Source organism: Carlito syrichta, unplaced genomic scaffold (genome assembly GCF_000164805.1).
Source record: "Carlito syrichta isolate Samal-C Ts95f unplaced genomic scaffold, Tarsius_syrichta-2.0.1 Scaffold288168, whole genome shotgun sequence".
Taxonomy (NCBI): Eukaryota; Metazoa; Chordata; class Mammalia; order Primates; family Tarsiidae; genus Carlito; species Carlito syrichta.
Window position 1 is genome coordinate 157,747 of NW_007232264.1, and position 15,547 is coordinate 173,293.

General features: G+C 49.6%; 1 protein-coding gene across 2 annotated transcripts in view; it reads right to left on the bottom strand.

Annotated features, from left to right (window-relative positions):
• Positions 1-15,547, bottom strand: part of GABBR2 (gamma-aminobutyric acid type B receptor subunit 2) — a 280,913-nt gene that overhangs the window by 84,789 nt on the left and 180,577 nt on the right. For both annotated transcript variants that reach the window (XM_021710138.1, XM_008053452.1), the window contains one exon: positions 3,762-3,869. In XM_021710138.1, coding sequence (XP_021565813.1) covers positions 3,762-3,869 — 108 coding nt within the window. The remainder of the gene's footprint in view (positions 1-3,761; positions 3,870-15,547) is intronic.

The window sequence follows — 15,547 nt, forward strand, 5'->3', positions numbered from 1 at the left end:
TGGTAGCGCGCACCTGTAGTTCCAGTTACTTGGAAGGCTGAGGCGGAAGGATCACCAGAGCCCAGCAGGTCAAGGCTGTGGTGGCCAGGAGGAGCAGCCACTGCACTCCAGTCTGGGCGACAGAGTGAGACTCCAACTCAAAAATAAAAAAAGGTAGAATATAGGTTTAAAAAGTAGAAACATGTAAAGAAAGTAAAACAAAATTTTAAAAAGGTTTAAAAAGTGGTGTGGAGGGCTCATTTTCTCAGCCAAGCCCCTTCCCTGGACGCCTGGGCCCACCACAAACCTGAATTCTCAGAGTTCACCCTGCCCCTCAGGGGTGGAGCGAGCTTATTCCGGCTCAGTGCAGCAGGAAGGGAGCTAAGCCTGTGGTCTCTGGAGACCACATGGCATCACTGCCCCATAGGGAGCTTCCAGACAACTGAGCTCCTGAAGTCTTCCCTGACATGTCTTGTCAATTGCGGCCAGACAGCAATTCCATGAATAACAACACATAAAGGCCAGTTCTTGATGACAGATGACAATATGGGGGATGAATCACATATTAATGCAAAGGCATCAACACTGTGATTTTTTTCAAACCAGGATGCAGTTGTCATCACTGGCAGAGCAAACAGGGTCCCAGAAGTCACCTGCACTACAGCCTCTCAAACCTTGGCTTGCCTCAGCATCGGCCAGCCATGGGCTGGTGAAAACACAGGTTTCTGGGCTTCACCCCAGGATTCTGGTTCATCAGGGCCAGTGTGGGCCTGAGAAGTTGCATTTCTAACAGCTCCCAGACCCATGACGCTGCTGGTCCAGCCCACATTCTCAGTAGCCCTTACTTGAGTCTATAGTAACATCTGGGAAAGTTGAAATACTGCCGATGTTCAGCTCTGGCCCCAGAGATCTGGTTTCAACTGCCCTGGGCTGGGCTATTTTTTGTAGTTTTCAAAAGCTCCCATGGGAATGTAATGTGCAGCCAGGGCTGAGAATGACTGGGGTGTCCAGGTCTCTTATCTTGTAGAGTGTCATCAATGCCGCTGGGGTCAGAAAGGGAAGAGGCTCCCAGGTGAGCACTGGGAATGGGAGGCAGAGCAGGGCTCTTTCCTTTCTCTGGATGCAGCCTGTAGTGTTCCTAGGGTGTTTGGGTGTGGGGCAGGGACAGAGAATGCAGGGTATATCCCACCTCATCTGAGAGGGCAGGGGGCTATAACTGCTGAAGGAGCCCTGGCAGGGAAGAGGTGGGTAGGGATCTGAGGGGTGAAAGGTGCCACCAGGGCACCCGCAGGAACCACAGCTTCAGACATAATACCATGTCAGTATGTCCCTATTCTGTAGATCAGGACACAGAGCCCCAGAAAGATGAAGAGTTTTGTCTGAGGTTGCATGGCAGGTCAGTGGCCAAGCAGGGACTGGAATCCCAGGCTCCTGTTTTGCCTACGGGCCCCACTGCCTTGGGCAGGTATGCTGTCTGCCACAGGTGCAGGTGACCAGGTGGCAAAATACAAGCTCTGGTGAAGAGCCAGGGCAACAGACTCCATATTCAAAGTGGGATGAGTCCACACTGCGGGATCTGCAGAGGAGGTGTTTGAAAACAGGTTTAAAAAGGGTGTCTGTTGGGGGGGGTGGGACGGAGGGCTGAATCGAGAAGAGGCTGTAAGACTCCTCCCTGAGGTAGAGGAATGGGTTGGGATGGGGGGAGGGGCGAATGCTTTCTCCTTGGCCTCCAATCAAGGGAGAGGCCTTGATCTCTAATGGGAAGGATGCCACCGGATGGCTTGATAGGGGTCCCTACAGCCTGGATGCACCATGGACTGATGTCTGACGCCTGGCCCAGAAGCCCAAAGGGTGATGATGGACTGGATGGCTCCTCCAAGGATGAAACAGAAGAGGGGTGGGTGCTATAGTGGGATCTGCCTTCAGTTCTTGAGTAGCAAGGGACACAGAAGTGCTTCCTGTGCCCCAGATGTGGACCATGGGTGAGGGACAGCAGGTGTGGCCCTGTCCAAGACAAGCTGAAGGGGCAAGAGTGGGGAACCGAAGAATGCTTAGGGGCAGAGGAAGAAGCCACAGATGGCCAGGGGGAGTGTTTCACTCACATTAAGGGCACTGCAGGGGAGAAAGTACTAGTCATGGAGGACCCATAAAAGCACCCCATGAGAATCAACAGGTCCCACTTAAATCACTGCCAGACCTGGCAAGACCAACGCCAGCTCTAAGCAAGTAAGGTCATTCCTGCTCCTTCCACCACTCTTAGCTCCAGCTCTGGAGAGTTGGACACCTTGGTGAATATAATGATGGGGAATAGAACTCAGGCTGGCCCAAGAGAGAAGCAGCCAGCCCATGCCTCCTCTCCCAAGGCAGGTGGGGGGCTGGCCGCAGGCCTGAACGAGAGGAGGGAGAAGTTGTGCTACTGAATGCAGCTGGAAGTTTTGAATATTATGGTGAATTCCACATATTCATTACTGACCAGAGGCCTTCAAAGTCACGAGACTTGCCCTAAATTTTATCCAGGAGCAAGAGAAGATCTAGTACCACCGTGGGAGTTAAAAAGGACAGTGATGGGCCGAGTTTTCTGTAACTAAGAGTCAAGTTCAGTCAACACCATGGCCATAGTCAACCACTCGGATGGCTGATACTTTCCCCCATGTGAAGGCTGAGCTCCTGTGCTCCAAGGGCCTCTTCGAAAATGGATTTAGGTCCTGGCCCTGTCTCACTCCTCTCTTTTAAGGGCTCTCCATTGCCCATAAGTTAATTCCGGATTCCTTAACACAACTCCTGTCTTCCCTTTCAGCCTCTTCTTGCACTTTGCCCCCATGAGCCCCATGCCCTGGCCACACAGGGCCTTTCTCAGTCCCTGACCACATTCCGCACATCCCAGGCCTCCCATGCTCACTGTACCATTGTCTGCAGCATCCCCACCCCTTTTGCTTGGCTAACTCCCACTCACCCTCCAGATCCCAGCATAGGCGGCACTTCCTCCATGAAGCCTTCCCCGAATGCATCATACCCTGGCACCCCTTATATGCCCTGATTGCCGTAGGTTATAAATGCTTTGCTAACTGTAAAATTTCCCCAGCAGGCTGAAGGTGACAGGAGACGGGGATTGTGTTTAGCTGGGATCCCCAGCAAATAACTCAGCACCTGGAATATAGTATACGAGAGGAACTCCCAAAAAACTGAAATTATATTTTGGAGGGCGGGCCCCTTGTAGGACAGGCTTTTCCCACTAGGTAAGTGCTGTAGGAACCCATTGACATCAGTAGAAGCTAGCATTGTTGTGAGAGACTGTGTTGCCCAAGAAACGTCCCGAGTTGTGGCAAACAGGGGACTGGTTCTTCTACCATGCCAACACACCCGCCTACACTGTGCTGAGTGTTCAGCAGTTTTTGACCAAAAATGGCATGGTCACCATGCCCCGCTCTCCCTATTGGCCCGATCTCACCCTGAGCGACTTTTTTTGTTTGTTTGCCTGGATGAAACAAGTTCTCAAAGGGAAATGTTTTGCCAATGTGGAAGAGGTGAAACAAAAAACAGCAGAAGCGCTAAAAGGCATCAGAATGAATGAGTCCAAAATCTGTCTTGAGCAGTGGAAAAAGCGTCTCAATAGGCGTACTGCATCAAATGGAGAGTACTTAGAAGATGACTGAGGTTTAAACATGTAAGAATCAATACATAAATTTTAAATAAATTCTGGGATTTTGGGGTCCCCCCTCATATATTTGCTACATAAATGCTGAATGAACACCAACACCCTGAAACAGAAGGAGAGTGATTACCTTCTTCTTCATTTTCACATTTTTGAAGATGGCGTGGACCCTCCAGGTCTTTGCAAACATGGCCCCAAAGGCGGTTGTGTAGCCCACGGTAAGAATCCAAGTCCTGACCTGGAGGCCATGAGAAAACAGAGACGTTACTCTTCCTCAGGTGGACGAGCTCGTCAGGTATGAGACCACTCCAGGAAGGGGAACCTTCACGATGAGTTTCACTGGCATCCTTCCATCAGATTCCCATTCAATAGACATTTCTTCTGGCAGCCACTCCCCATCCCCAGGATACTGGGCACAAAGGAGTCAAGGTCATATCCTGTCTTCCATGGGCCCACAGCCTAGAGATAGTCAGAGGGAGAGGCACAGAGAGCCCCTGGGACTGCTAAGGACTTACTAAGAAAGTGATGGACCAGCCCTGTGGCCCTCCGTTCCCTCCTCCCAACCTTCCTCCAGCTGCCCAGCCCTCTTCCCCCATGGTCAGGCTGCTTGACTACTACTACCCAGTGTGACATCAGGAGGCCAACTACTCAGCCCCAAGTCAGCCTGGCTGCTGGCCTACACTTGGACTTTGGGTCTCTGCTTAGGACTAAGGCCCAGTTTGGCTCTCAACTGATTCTCAGGACCAAGGTGTGCCCTGATCCCTAGCCCTGGACATGGTGGCTGATGAGAAAAGTCAGCCCTGATAGAAGCCTACAACCTGAGTCCCTGAAGAGTGGGATGGGCTAGAAGGGACCTGCTGCAGCCCAATTCCGTGGGATGCAGAGGGCCTGAGCTGTTTGCTGCAGCCCGGCCATCTCTCTTTGTTCTCTGCCACATGCACCTTTCTCCTTGTGTTCAGCTGAGTTTCTTGCTTTTTTTCCAAAGGAAACTTAGCTCAACAGAGCTGAGAGCAGAGGAAAGATTAGAACTGCAGCTCACAGAGGGACATGGCTTTTTTCATCCCAGTGAGTGGGAAGCCCCAGAACTCAGTGGTATGCAGCTCAGGGCTGGGTGATATGGGCCCACCTGGAGATGTTTAAGTCTCCTGGGTATTGGAGGGTGGCCAGTCCCATTGGTGAGGTCAGGGAATGAAGGCAGTGCAGGCAGAGAGTAGGCATCCCAGAGGCTCTCAAGTCCTAACAGATGGTGGCCAGCCCATCCCACTCTTCAGGGACTCAGGTTGTAGGCTTCTATCAGGGCTGACTTTTCTCAGCTGGATAGAACTGGCTGGATAGATTGCAGGTCGACCCTCTAAGTCAAGGGAAGGACAACTGTTTCACCATACTTGTTCAGAAACAGACCTGTGAGGTGCGATGTTCATGATGGGCACTTAGCCTGCTATTGTCTTTTTATTTCAAAAACAAGGGGAAGTCAGATGGGCAAGAATGAACCATAGTGCTTTAGAAATGGGTTAGAGGCCAGGCATGGTGGCTCACACCTGTAATCCCAGCACTCTGGGAGGCTGAGGCAGGAGAATCACTTTAGCTCAGGGGTTTGATACCAGTCTGGGCAACACGATGAGAACTTGACTCTACAAAAAAAAAAAAAAGCTATCCGTGATGGCACATGCCTGTTGTCTCAGCTACTTGGGAAGCTGAGGCAGAAGGATTGCCTGAGCCCAGGAGGTTGAGGCTATGGTGAACTGGGATGGTGCCACTGCTTTGCAGCCTGGGCAAAAGAGCGGGATCCTGTCTCAAAAGCAAAACAACAACAACAACAAAGAAAGGATGTTGGAATGGCCACATTATTACCCATCTTATTTTAACAAAATATAAAAGAAAAGTAAACAGAACAGGGATGGGTAACGAGCCAATTATTGGGAATTTAGACCTGAGCATATTCAATGAGCAGATCACACATTCATCATCTGTTAGAGTTGCATGGTACTGGACAGATCGTCTCATTCATTCATTGGCTCCTTGGTTCATTAACTCACTTTTTGTTTGTTTATTTGCTAATATGTTCATTCAACAGGTATTATTAGGCCAGAAGCAATATAATAATAATAATACAATCATAAAAACATACAACAACAACAAAAACCAGGGTGATTTTTGGAGCTGTCAATGAGTGAGGACATCACTTTACAAATGAAGAAGCAGACATTTAAGACATTTCCCTCACCCATACCACACAACTCCAGCACTGACCCTGGAGCCCAACACCTCGTCTTGGTCCAGCCCTCTCTCCCTCAACATTGTGCTGACGCAAATAGCATTTCCTTAACCCAGATCAGGTTCATCTACACCCAGGTGCCAGCTGTCAAGGGACAAGGACAGACCCAGAGGGACCCTCTGACCAGCCTCACGACACTTCAGGGGACCTCAATACCCTTTTAAAGCTAATTTGTTGACATGACCGTTTAGAACAATGGTCTGCAAGTCTTTGTGATCATGTTCTCTTACCAGAAAAACAATTTAAAACAAGAACAGCTCCAGAACATGGATTTTTTTTAAAGAATGGGAAAAGATGATAAGATATCAGGATTTTTACCTCATCATGTGGCTGACAGAGTTGTGTCACCCCAATGTGTTTAGCACCCTTAATACTGGCTTTGACTTATGTTTTCTTTGAAGCCATCATTTTTAGGACACTTGTCTATTTTATGTAGGCTAAATTCATTAAGATGCAACCATATAAATTAGTTAAGTTGGTTAAAATTTGATAATATAAATCCAATCTGGCATCTGGAAACTGCAATATGTTGCCATAAACTAAAAGCAAAGAATAGCTGAGGATGTCTGGGCAGAAAAGAGCTAGCAGAGCAGGCCTGGGACCATAAGCGCAGAAGGGCCTGCTGGCAAGGTTGGCCTTTGGCTGTTGTCTGGGAACTTGGATTCCGGAGGGTTCCACATTCCCAGGACTGATGAGAGTGGCTCACTCTGCTCCGAATGCCATTCCTTGTTCTAGCTCCTTTATACAATCTCATTTGTCCTCTGAAATCCAAACTTATGGGCCATGTTCTCTGAGAAGCCCATCCAGACCTTACAGGGAGGTTGTGGCAGCCTTCTCCTCACGACTTCTGCCCTTGAGCATGTCTGCTCTGCTCCCGGTCACAAGGAGATGACATCTGTCTCATGACCTGTCTGCCTCTCCCATGAGATGGAGCTACTGGGAGGCAGCAGCTTTGCCCACATTTATATCTTCTTTATATCACAGAGAAGGTGATCAGGCTGGATGGGCCACTGCCAGAGGTAGTGACTTCTTTGCCACGTGCAAGCTGAATCCGGGCAAGCAAACAAAAGAAAGACCACAGAGGGAACTGGAGCATTTGATAGCAAAAGTAGCTGAGTCCATGGCCTCAGCAGACCCCTCCACCCAAATCAAATACATTGTCTGGTGGGTAGTGAGTTCCCTGTCATTACACATATTTAAGCAAAGCTTGGAGGAACCCCCACCCTCATCAGAAAGCTATAGGGACATTTCTTATCCCCAGTAAGGTTTCATTTGATGACATTCCAGGTAACTCCCTTCTATGGGACTCTATGATGCCAAATAAACTAGAAGCTTCTAAAGGGCTCAGATGATTCTGTTTTCCGATACACTGCCTCTAATACACGTCTCTACTGATTCATCAACACCAGACAAACGACGACTTCACTTTTCCTCCCAACGTCTTAGCGTATTTACTCTTCTGATGTTAACGACTTTCCCTTTCTCCCCTCAGCCATAAAATACTCAGCCCCTTCTGCAAACTGCCTTCAACATATCTGTCCATGGAGGGAAAGAACTTTAGGCAGACTGTGCCCATCTCAGTCTGAGCTGTGAAGAAGGAAAAAAAGAAATTAGAGCACATCTCCAAATAGGAAGAAAAAAATCTATGCCTGGAACAACTGCACTCAGGTGCTTGCTCAATTGATTTTGTGAAGGCAGGCCTGGCAGACTGAAGGACCTTCAATACTCTTCTGGGATCAGCGGGAAAATGGACACACAGCTTCTGCTGGCAGGCCTGTTCTGACGGATGACAGGACTGCTATGCTCTGGGCCTCCTTGTCACCATAGATTCTTGTGGGCCCTGGGCCATGAAGTCAGTCGGAGGAGGAAGCCCCAGTGGTAGGGTGGGCGCAGGGAGCAAGTTCTCTCCTGTTCCCCAAAAGATTCTAAAAAGGGCCCTGATTTCCTTCTGACTGCTCACTACGGGCAATCAATAGTGAGAAGGAGGAGGGAACACTCAGACTGTCCAAAAGTAAGCCCCAGACCACTGTCATGGATGAGGAGGGGAAGGTGTCGGAGCCCGAGGTGAGAGGCCTGAGGTCTCCAGGATCTGTCTTGTCTTCCTGGGGAGGGGTGTGCCAGGGAGATCCTGAGGTAAGGAGGACCCTCTAGAACTAGCTCCAGAAGACCCCATCTTGCTCAGAGGCCTTTAAGTAAGATTTGCACAGAAAATCCCCTTTGGAGTTCAGAGTATAGCAAAGCCTTTCCGGGAGCAATGCAGAAAGAATCAGGAGCCTCTGGGCACAAGCAAGAGTACCCTGGGACCCCAGTCAGGGCCAACGGGAATCCTAGACAGCCTTGGGGCAAATCAGAGAAAGGTGTCCCTTCTAGAAGGAGAAATTTCCGAGAGGCACCACCTCCGGGCCCTTTTGGAAGAACCTCTCTCCTTAAGGCCCTTGTAGCCAAAGAACTCCAAGAACAAAGCTCAGGGAGCAGATCACAAGCTGAAATCCAGTTCCCACTTGCCCCTGATGCCAACACCCTTGTGCAGTGCACAAAGTGCCCAACTGCACTTGGTGGCCTCAGATCAGGTGACTGGACAACACGTTGAGGAAGAGGCCTTTCTTCTGGTTCCCCCCACGACTTTAGCAGGTGCCCTGGGACAGGAGGTTGGGGAGCTTTCGGGAAGCACAACATTCTCAGGTGGGTGGTGGTAGGAGGGGTGTTGGTGTGTATTGGGGAGGGGCCACTCTGTCTTCATGCAGCTCCATCGACAGAAGACGTGGATGAGTAGGAGTTAGAGCAAGAGAGAAAGGAGCAGGTGGCCATGCCATGCTGACCACAGCTGCTATGACATTTGTAGACAAGCATGAGGCATCTTTTAGGACTTCCAGAAATAACTGGAGCTCACTGGGAGGGGTCTCCTTTTTAAATACTCCCTGATTTTTCTCTCTACTCCGGGCCTTTCCCCTCCCCCAGGCCTGTCTGTCAGCGTATGCAGCATAGCGTTTGACGGTAGTTTGCTTATTCAGGTCTTCTGTCTACACTGCCAGCTCCCTGAGGGCAGCAATCTGGGCCTGCAGGGCCTGGCACATAGTAGGTGTCTGGGGACATTATTGTATGAATGAATAAATGTGGGAACAAATGCTGAGGAGAGCCAGGGCTTGGAGGGCTTGACTTGACCATTGGCTGGAGAGTTGGGAAGTCCCCGGTTTTCCCCCTAGACCCCTCCTCTGGAAGGCCTTCACTACAAAAGAGGCTGAGTGGTCCCGGGGACAGAGAACATGAGGGTGAGAAGGGCACTGTTGTCAAGAGGGGATTTGCACCTCATGCAGGGCTCATTGGGCCAAGCAGGTCTGGGTCTGCCAGGTAAGGCCATCATCAAACCCTGTGGGCATCTCCTGGCTCAGCTTTCTGGCTGCCTTCTTAAGTCAAAAAGCATTTCACCATAGCCAGCCATGAGAGTACATGCTGAAACAGCTCTGAACCCACAATACTATGGGTTTTGTTTTGTTTTGTTTTGTTTGAGTCAGTCTTACTCTTGTCTCCCAAACTGGAATGCAGTGGCATGATCACAGCTACTACAGGCTCGACCTGCTAGGTTCAGGTGATCCTTCTGCCTTAGCCTTCCAAGTAGCTGGAACTACAGGTGTGTGTCACCACACCTGGCTAATTTTTTTGACTTATTGTAGAGACGAGGTCTTGCCAGGTTGCCCAGGCTGGTCTCAAACCCCTGGGCTCAGGTAATTCCATCGCTTCTGCCTCCCAAAGTGCTAGGATTATAGGTGTGAACCACCATGTCCAGCCACCACAATACTATGTTGTTTTACCACTCAACTGCCTCACGAAGAAATTCCCAAACAACAAAAAATACCACAGATGGATGGCCTTTTAACTGAAAACATTTCACTGATTCCTACTGGACTTGAACTTACTGGGAGTTCACGTGGATGTTTCCAGGCAGCCTTTACCGCTTTGGTTAGAATTAGGAAATCCCAGCACCTCCAGGAGGGCTGGAAGAGGGCATCATGCTTTCCAATCCAGTGCCTGGGTCTCCCCTGCCCCATCCATGCTCAGTTGTTGCCCACCCTGAGCACACACATCCTTGTGAGCAGGGAAAAGGGGCTGAAGGTATGGTCAGGAACTGAACCCTAACCCTGCCAGCTAGGATGGCACTGCCCTTCTTCCAGGGGCTCAAGAGTGGAGGCCACATCCCAGTGTCTTCCAGCTTGGGAGTGCCTTTCCTCCCACAGCGGGTCCTCAGGGACTTGGCTTCTGATGTTTCCACACTCTTACATGGACTAGTCTCCAGGAGACAAATACGAAAATGAAGCACCAGGTGCTAATCTTATCCCTGCTAGTCTAATTGTGGTCTGGGGAGGCAGCATTAGCAGGCCCTGGGAGTGTTAGAAATGCAGCATTTCAGCTGGGCATGGTGGTGCACACCTATTATCCCAGCACTTTGGGAGGCTGAGGTGGGAGGATTGCCTAAGCTCAGGAGGTTGAGGCTGTGAGGAGCCATGATTGTGCCACTGCACTTCAGCCTGAGTGATAGAATGAGACCACAACTCAAAAAAAGAAAGAAAGAAAGAAAGAAAGGAAGGAAGGAAGGAAGGAAGGAAGGAAGGAAGGAAGGAAGGAAGGAGAAAAGAAAAGAAAATGCAGTGTCTCTGTCCCACCTGGCTCTACTGAGCCGGAATGTGCATTTTATCCAGACCTACAGGTGATTCATGCACATGCTGGCCAGCACTGTCTGTGTGGGTAGAAACTAGGATGGTGCCAGGGAGGGAGCAGGGGACGGGCAGGTAGCAACTGGAAGGGAACAGAAAGGGCTTCTGGGATGCTAGTCAGGTTCTGTTTCTTGATATGGATCCTGGATACACAGCTGAGATAAGTTTGTGAGAATTGATTGAATGGTATACTTATGTTTATGTGTGTGTGTACATACACATACATATACACATATATACATATTTGACATTTAAAAAATAAATAAAGAAGTTGGGATGTGGAGGCAGCTGGGAGGCCTCAAGCAAGTCATGCTGCCCTGAGCCCCATCAGAGCAGCCCCGGGCCCAACTGGTTTCTTAGGCCAGATTCCAACGACTGTCAGGCCAGAGCATCCTCAGAGGTCCCATCCGCACCATCCTTCCCTCCCTTGCTGTCTGCCCCAAGGCCCCTTTCAGTGCTCAAGGTGGCAGAGGCACACAGCAGCTTGACTTTGACTTAGGCAGGCCCGAGTCTGTTCCTGACCCAGTTCTGGCAGAGCAAGGCCACCGTAGACCGGAAGTCGCCATGGGAACACCTACACCAAATAGACAAGCACCAGCCCCAGTTTCCCCAGCCTCTTCTTTATCCCGAGTATCAGTGTCTCTCTTAGTGGCATCCAGAGGTGAACACAATTCTCCAGACATAGCCCCGTTCTTCATTCATTCGTAATGATAATGGCTGACATTCAGTGACCCTTCCGGTGTGGCAGGCACTAAGTGCTTTACATATGTCATCTCATTTAATCCTCACAACCCTATTATTATTCCCATTTTACAGAAGAGTAAGAGATGTCAAGTGACATAAAGTCACACAGTTAAGAAGTGGTGCACATAGGATTTGAATACAAGCAGTCTGACGGTAGAGCTTCTCTCTTGGGTGCTAGATACTCCAATATACTCTGCAGAAACATCAAAAATGAAATAGTATACTAAAACCATAGAACAGCACCCATTAAAAGGGCGAGTTTTATGGTGTATAAATTATATCTCAATTAAAAAAATCTGTATGGACAAAAGTTGTGGTTGGGATAAGTGTTTACCAGATGCCAAGAACTTAGTTGAACAGTTGTGTTCTGGTATAAGTCAGTTAACGAAAAATAGAAATATTTAAAAAAAAAATTGAACTGGCTGGGTGTGGTGGATCAGCCTGTAATCCTAGCACTTTGGAAGGCTGAGGTGGGAAGACTGCTTAAGCCCAGAAGTTCAAAACCTGCCTGGGCAACATAGTGAAACCTGTTTCAACAAAAAAATTAAAAAAAAAATTAGCCTAGCACAGAGGTGCACCGTAGTCCCAGCTCTTCAGGAGGCTAAGGCAGAAGGATCACCTGAGCCCAGAACCCAGGAGGTGGAGCTGTGGTGAGTCACAATTGTGCCACTGCACTCTAGCCTGGGTGACAGAGTGAGAGCCTGACTCAAAAAAAAAAAAAAAAAAGCATCTCAGGTATTTTTGTGCCAGCAGCAGAGGTAGGTTTCCTGTTGTGTAAGGTGGGGACACAGAACCTGGCCTTGTCAGGTGGTCATGGGGACCTGGAGAGGTGGCACCTAGCAGAAAACTGGTCCTTGGTGAACCACAGTTGCCAGTCCTAAGGTCTAGGAGGACACAGACTTGGGAGTTAACTTGAAGTTGCTGACTGCCCCATGCCCGGGAGAGCTCCTGAGAATCCATGAAGCTGTTGCAGGATTTAAGGTCCACTCGGGGTCTCGCATCCTCCCTGAAGAATCCCTTCTTCCCCTTTCCACACTCAAGCTGGGGTTTCTGCCTGAGATCTACAAGGGCTTTTTCTCTTCTCCATCTGCCTGGCTGCCTCTCTGGGCTGACAGGGTCTGGGATCCCTGAGCTGGGTCAGCTGGTCAGCTGCCCGGGGACCCTCCCTCCCACCTGGCACTGAGACTGTGGCTCACGCCCTACACTGTCCTCGCAGGCGGCTCTGTGTCCGCAGGGGCCACGTTGCTATGGTGATTCCACTACCCACACAGTGTCCAGGGAGACAGCACGGTGTAGCTGGAGCTGTTCGCAAGACTTGCTGAAACCGGCACTGACAGGCTAGGAGGATACTGGAAAGGGTCAGAGGAAGGGAGAGATGGGAACTAAGTATAATTGCTTCCCTAGCAGCAGCACTGTGTGTGTGTGTGTGTGTGTGTGTGCGTGTGTGTGTTTGTGTGTGTGCGCGCATGCGCAAGCACACCCTCACACATGCACCCACGCCCTGTCCAAGTTACAGTGACCCTTCTGAACAGAGGTACAGCCCCTAGAGGCTCTAGGTTTCATCTTGTGCTTGTCACGGGTTTTGTCCTGAGGTTTTGTTCATCGTTGAACATTGTGTTTAGTTTCCATACTGAAAACTAAAAGGGAAAAAGAAAGTGACATGTATCTGGTGGCAGAACAGGGTGAATTGTGACTGACACAATTCACATATGAAGCTGACTTTGTGTCTACTTTGTCCCCTGTCCTTTAAGAGTTCTTACAGAGCCTAGTGTGGGACATCAGGCAATTACACAGTGATGGGACACAAGGTGGCAAACCATGTTGACCACCTCTCCTCCTATACCGCGTACCCTGTACTCGCCCTGTGTACCAGGCAGCCTGTTGGAGTGTCTCATTGAATACACTATTTGCAGTCCTGCATGGGGAATATTATTATGCTCATTGCACAGATGACAAAACTGTGGTTCAGAGAGGCCAAGCCACTGGCTACAGTCAGGAGATAATAAGAGTAGGAGGTGAGAGTCAAACCCAGGCTGTTGCTTCAAGACCTGTGTGTACTTCCCCATACGGGCCTGTGTCTCCTTCTCCACTTGGTGGGGGTGTCCTGGGAGCAGCTGAGTGGACAGAATCCAAGGTGCAAAGTGAAATTAGGAGCCAAGCCCCTTGGAACAGCAGGTGGAATACAGTTCAGATCGTCCTCACTGGAACTGGTATTTGGGCTCTAAATCTAAGAGCTTTCAATTCCTCTTCCTGGGCACTATTGAGAATTATTCAATAAATGACCCCAGCCCTAACCCAAGTACACATCTGTGCCGACCCAGTTCCATCCAGAGTAGTTAATCTATGCCTCTTCCCCACGGTCATGGATGTGGGTTCCCCTTAGCAGAGGCTCTGAAAGAGCCCTGACTGCAAATAAATTAATTCTCAGGGGTGGTAAGAACCAGGCCCTAACATCTTCTGGAGCCTTCATGTTCAGAGCTGATGCTGATTTGTAAAGCACTTTATGATTTATTCATATTGCCAGGCTTCCCAGGACAACCTTCCCCTCACACAAATGAGCGTGACTCCCAGAATAGAATGTCAGGCTTCATTAAAAGAAAAACCTGGGTGTGGGGGATGTCCCCATTTTGCTCCCCAGCCTGCGTCACCCTGCAGTTGTAGAATTCAGGTCGAACTTGAGAGAGCACCTGTGCTTTAACAGGCTTTAGCTCATGAACAAGGTGAGATGTGAGAAGCCTCTTTCTGGAAAGAAGAGGCTCTCCAAAGGCTGGGCAGCCCTTGATGTTGGCCTTGGGTTTCTTGAACTCAGGTCTGCTGGAGGCATTCCCAGGTGACCAATGGCAAGTGACGAACGGGTGAGGGACCTTCAGGAGGGACTGGGGTCATGCTGGAAACAGGGCAGAGTTCGGGGGACCGAGGCAGGCCCCTCACCTCTTGGGAATGCCATGAGGGATCCAGGCAACGTGTACATTAGAGTCACCAAACTAGCCCCTAGTACCATCTTCATGATTGTCATCATGATCTTAGACTTGGGGGACGTCTAGGCACCATGAGGCACAATGGAAGAGGGGGATCCCCAATCTCCTTGTCACTTAACTTCCTCGGGATCCTCAGGAACAACTTGTTACTCAAACCTCAGGAAAGTGGCCATAGAGAAAGATGATGCCCATTAAATTGTATGGCGTGGCAGGATACAAGGTCATGCTGGACACAGGAACATCAGAGACTTAGTGGCCTTCACATCTCCCCTAAAACTAGCAAGACTTCCATATGCTACAGTCATCGCTCTGATGCCAAAGGGTCACATTCTTTAGGGAACAAATCTCACTAGGCCACACCCACCAGGACCTTTGCGCAGCTCCACATCTTTGGAAATTGACTCTGGGCATCCTGAGACTAGGGGCTTGCATTTGTAGTCATCTCCTCAATGCCTAGAAAGACAGACTAAAGCAGGAACAAGGCAGTGCTGAGTGGGAAGAGTGAACCACACGAGCCTCGAGTGCTGGGGTCTGACTGCCCTGTAGGTCTCCCCAGGAGAGGAGGGATGCTGGGCACCCCAGTGTCCTCACTACCCCCTTGGTTACTGGAGACTTGACTCACACTGCTCAAGGCACTTCCCAGTTTAGGATAAAGGAAGCATATCATCTGTAGGCATCTCCCTTGTTAGATAGCTCACACAGAAGTTGCTGGTAACATGGACCATTTCTCGATGCTGTGTGGCATCTAATCATTTTCAGGAATCAGGAGAGCATCGCCCATAGAACACAAGATCCTGGGGTTTCCTCACTTTCCGTGTGCTGTCTTGGAGCACAGGTATTGGATACAGTTCTAGAAATCTGAGGTGTGGGGGTGACCTACTGTAGCATGTTTTGGGGGGCCTTCGCTTAGTGTCCCTCACTGCTAATTTTCAATTCACCAGTGTCCAGTGGTGGGCAACACAGAGACTTTAGCATGGAAAATGCAGTCTATAAGAGACTGCTTTACACAAAAGGACTTACATTGCTCTCCACACCTTAAGAGAAAACAGCAACAGCAAAATAGCTGCTTTTGGATTAATCTGGTCAACACCGATCTGTTGATCATCCCTTCCGGCTCTGGTCTTCCAGGCAGGGAACTGGATGCATTATTGCTTTTGGAACACTCAAGAGACCCAAATGGCTAATCCAGTTTTGACAGTCATAGTAGACA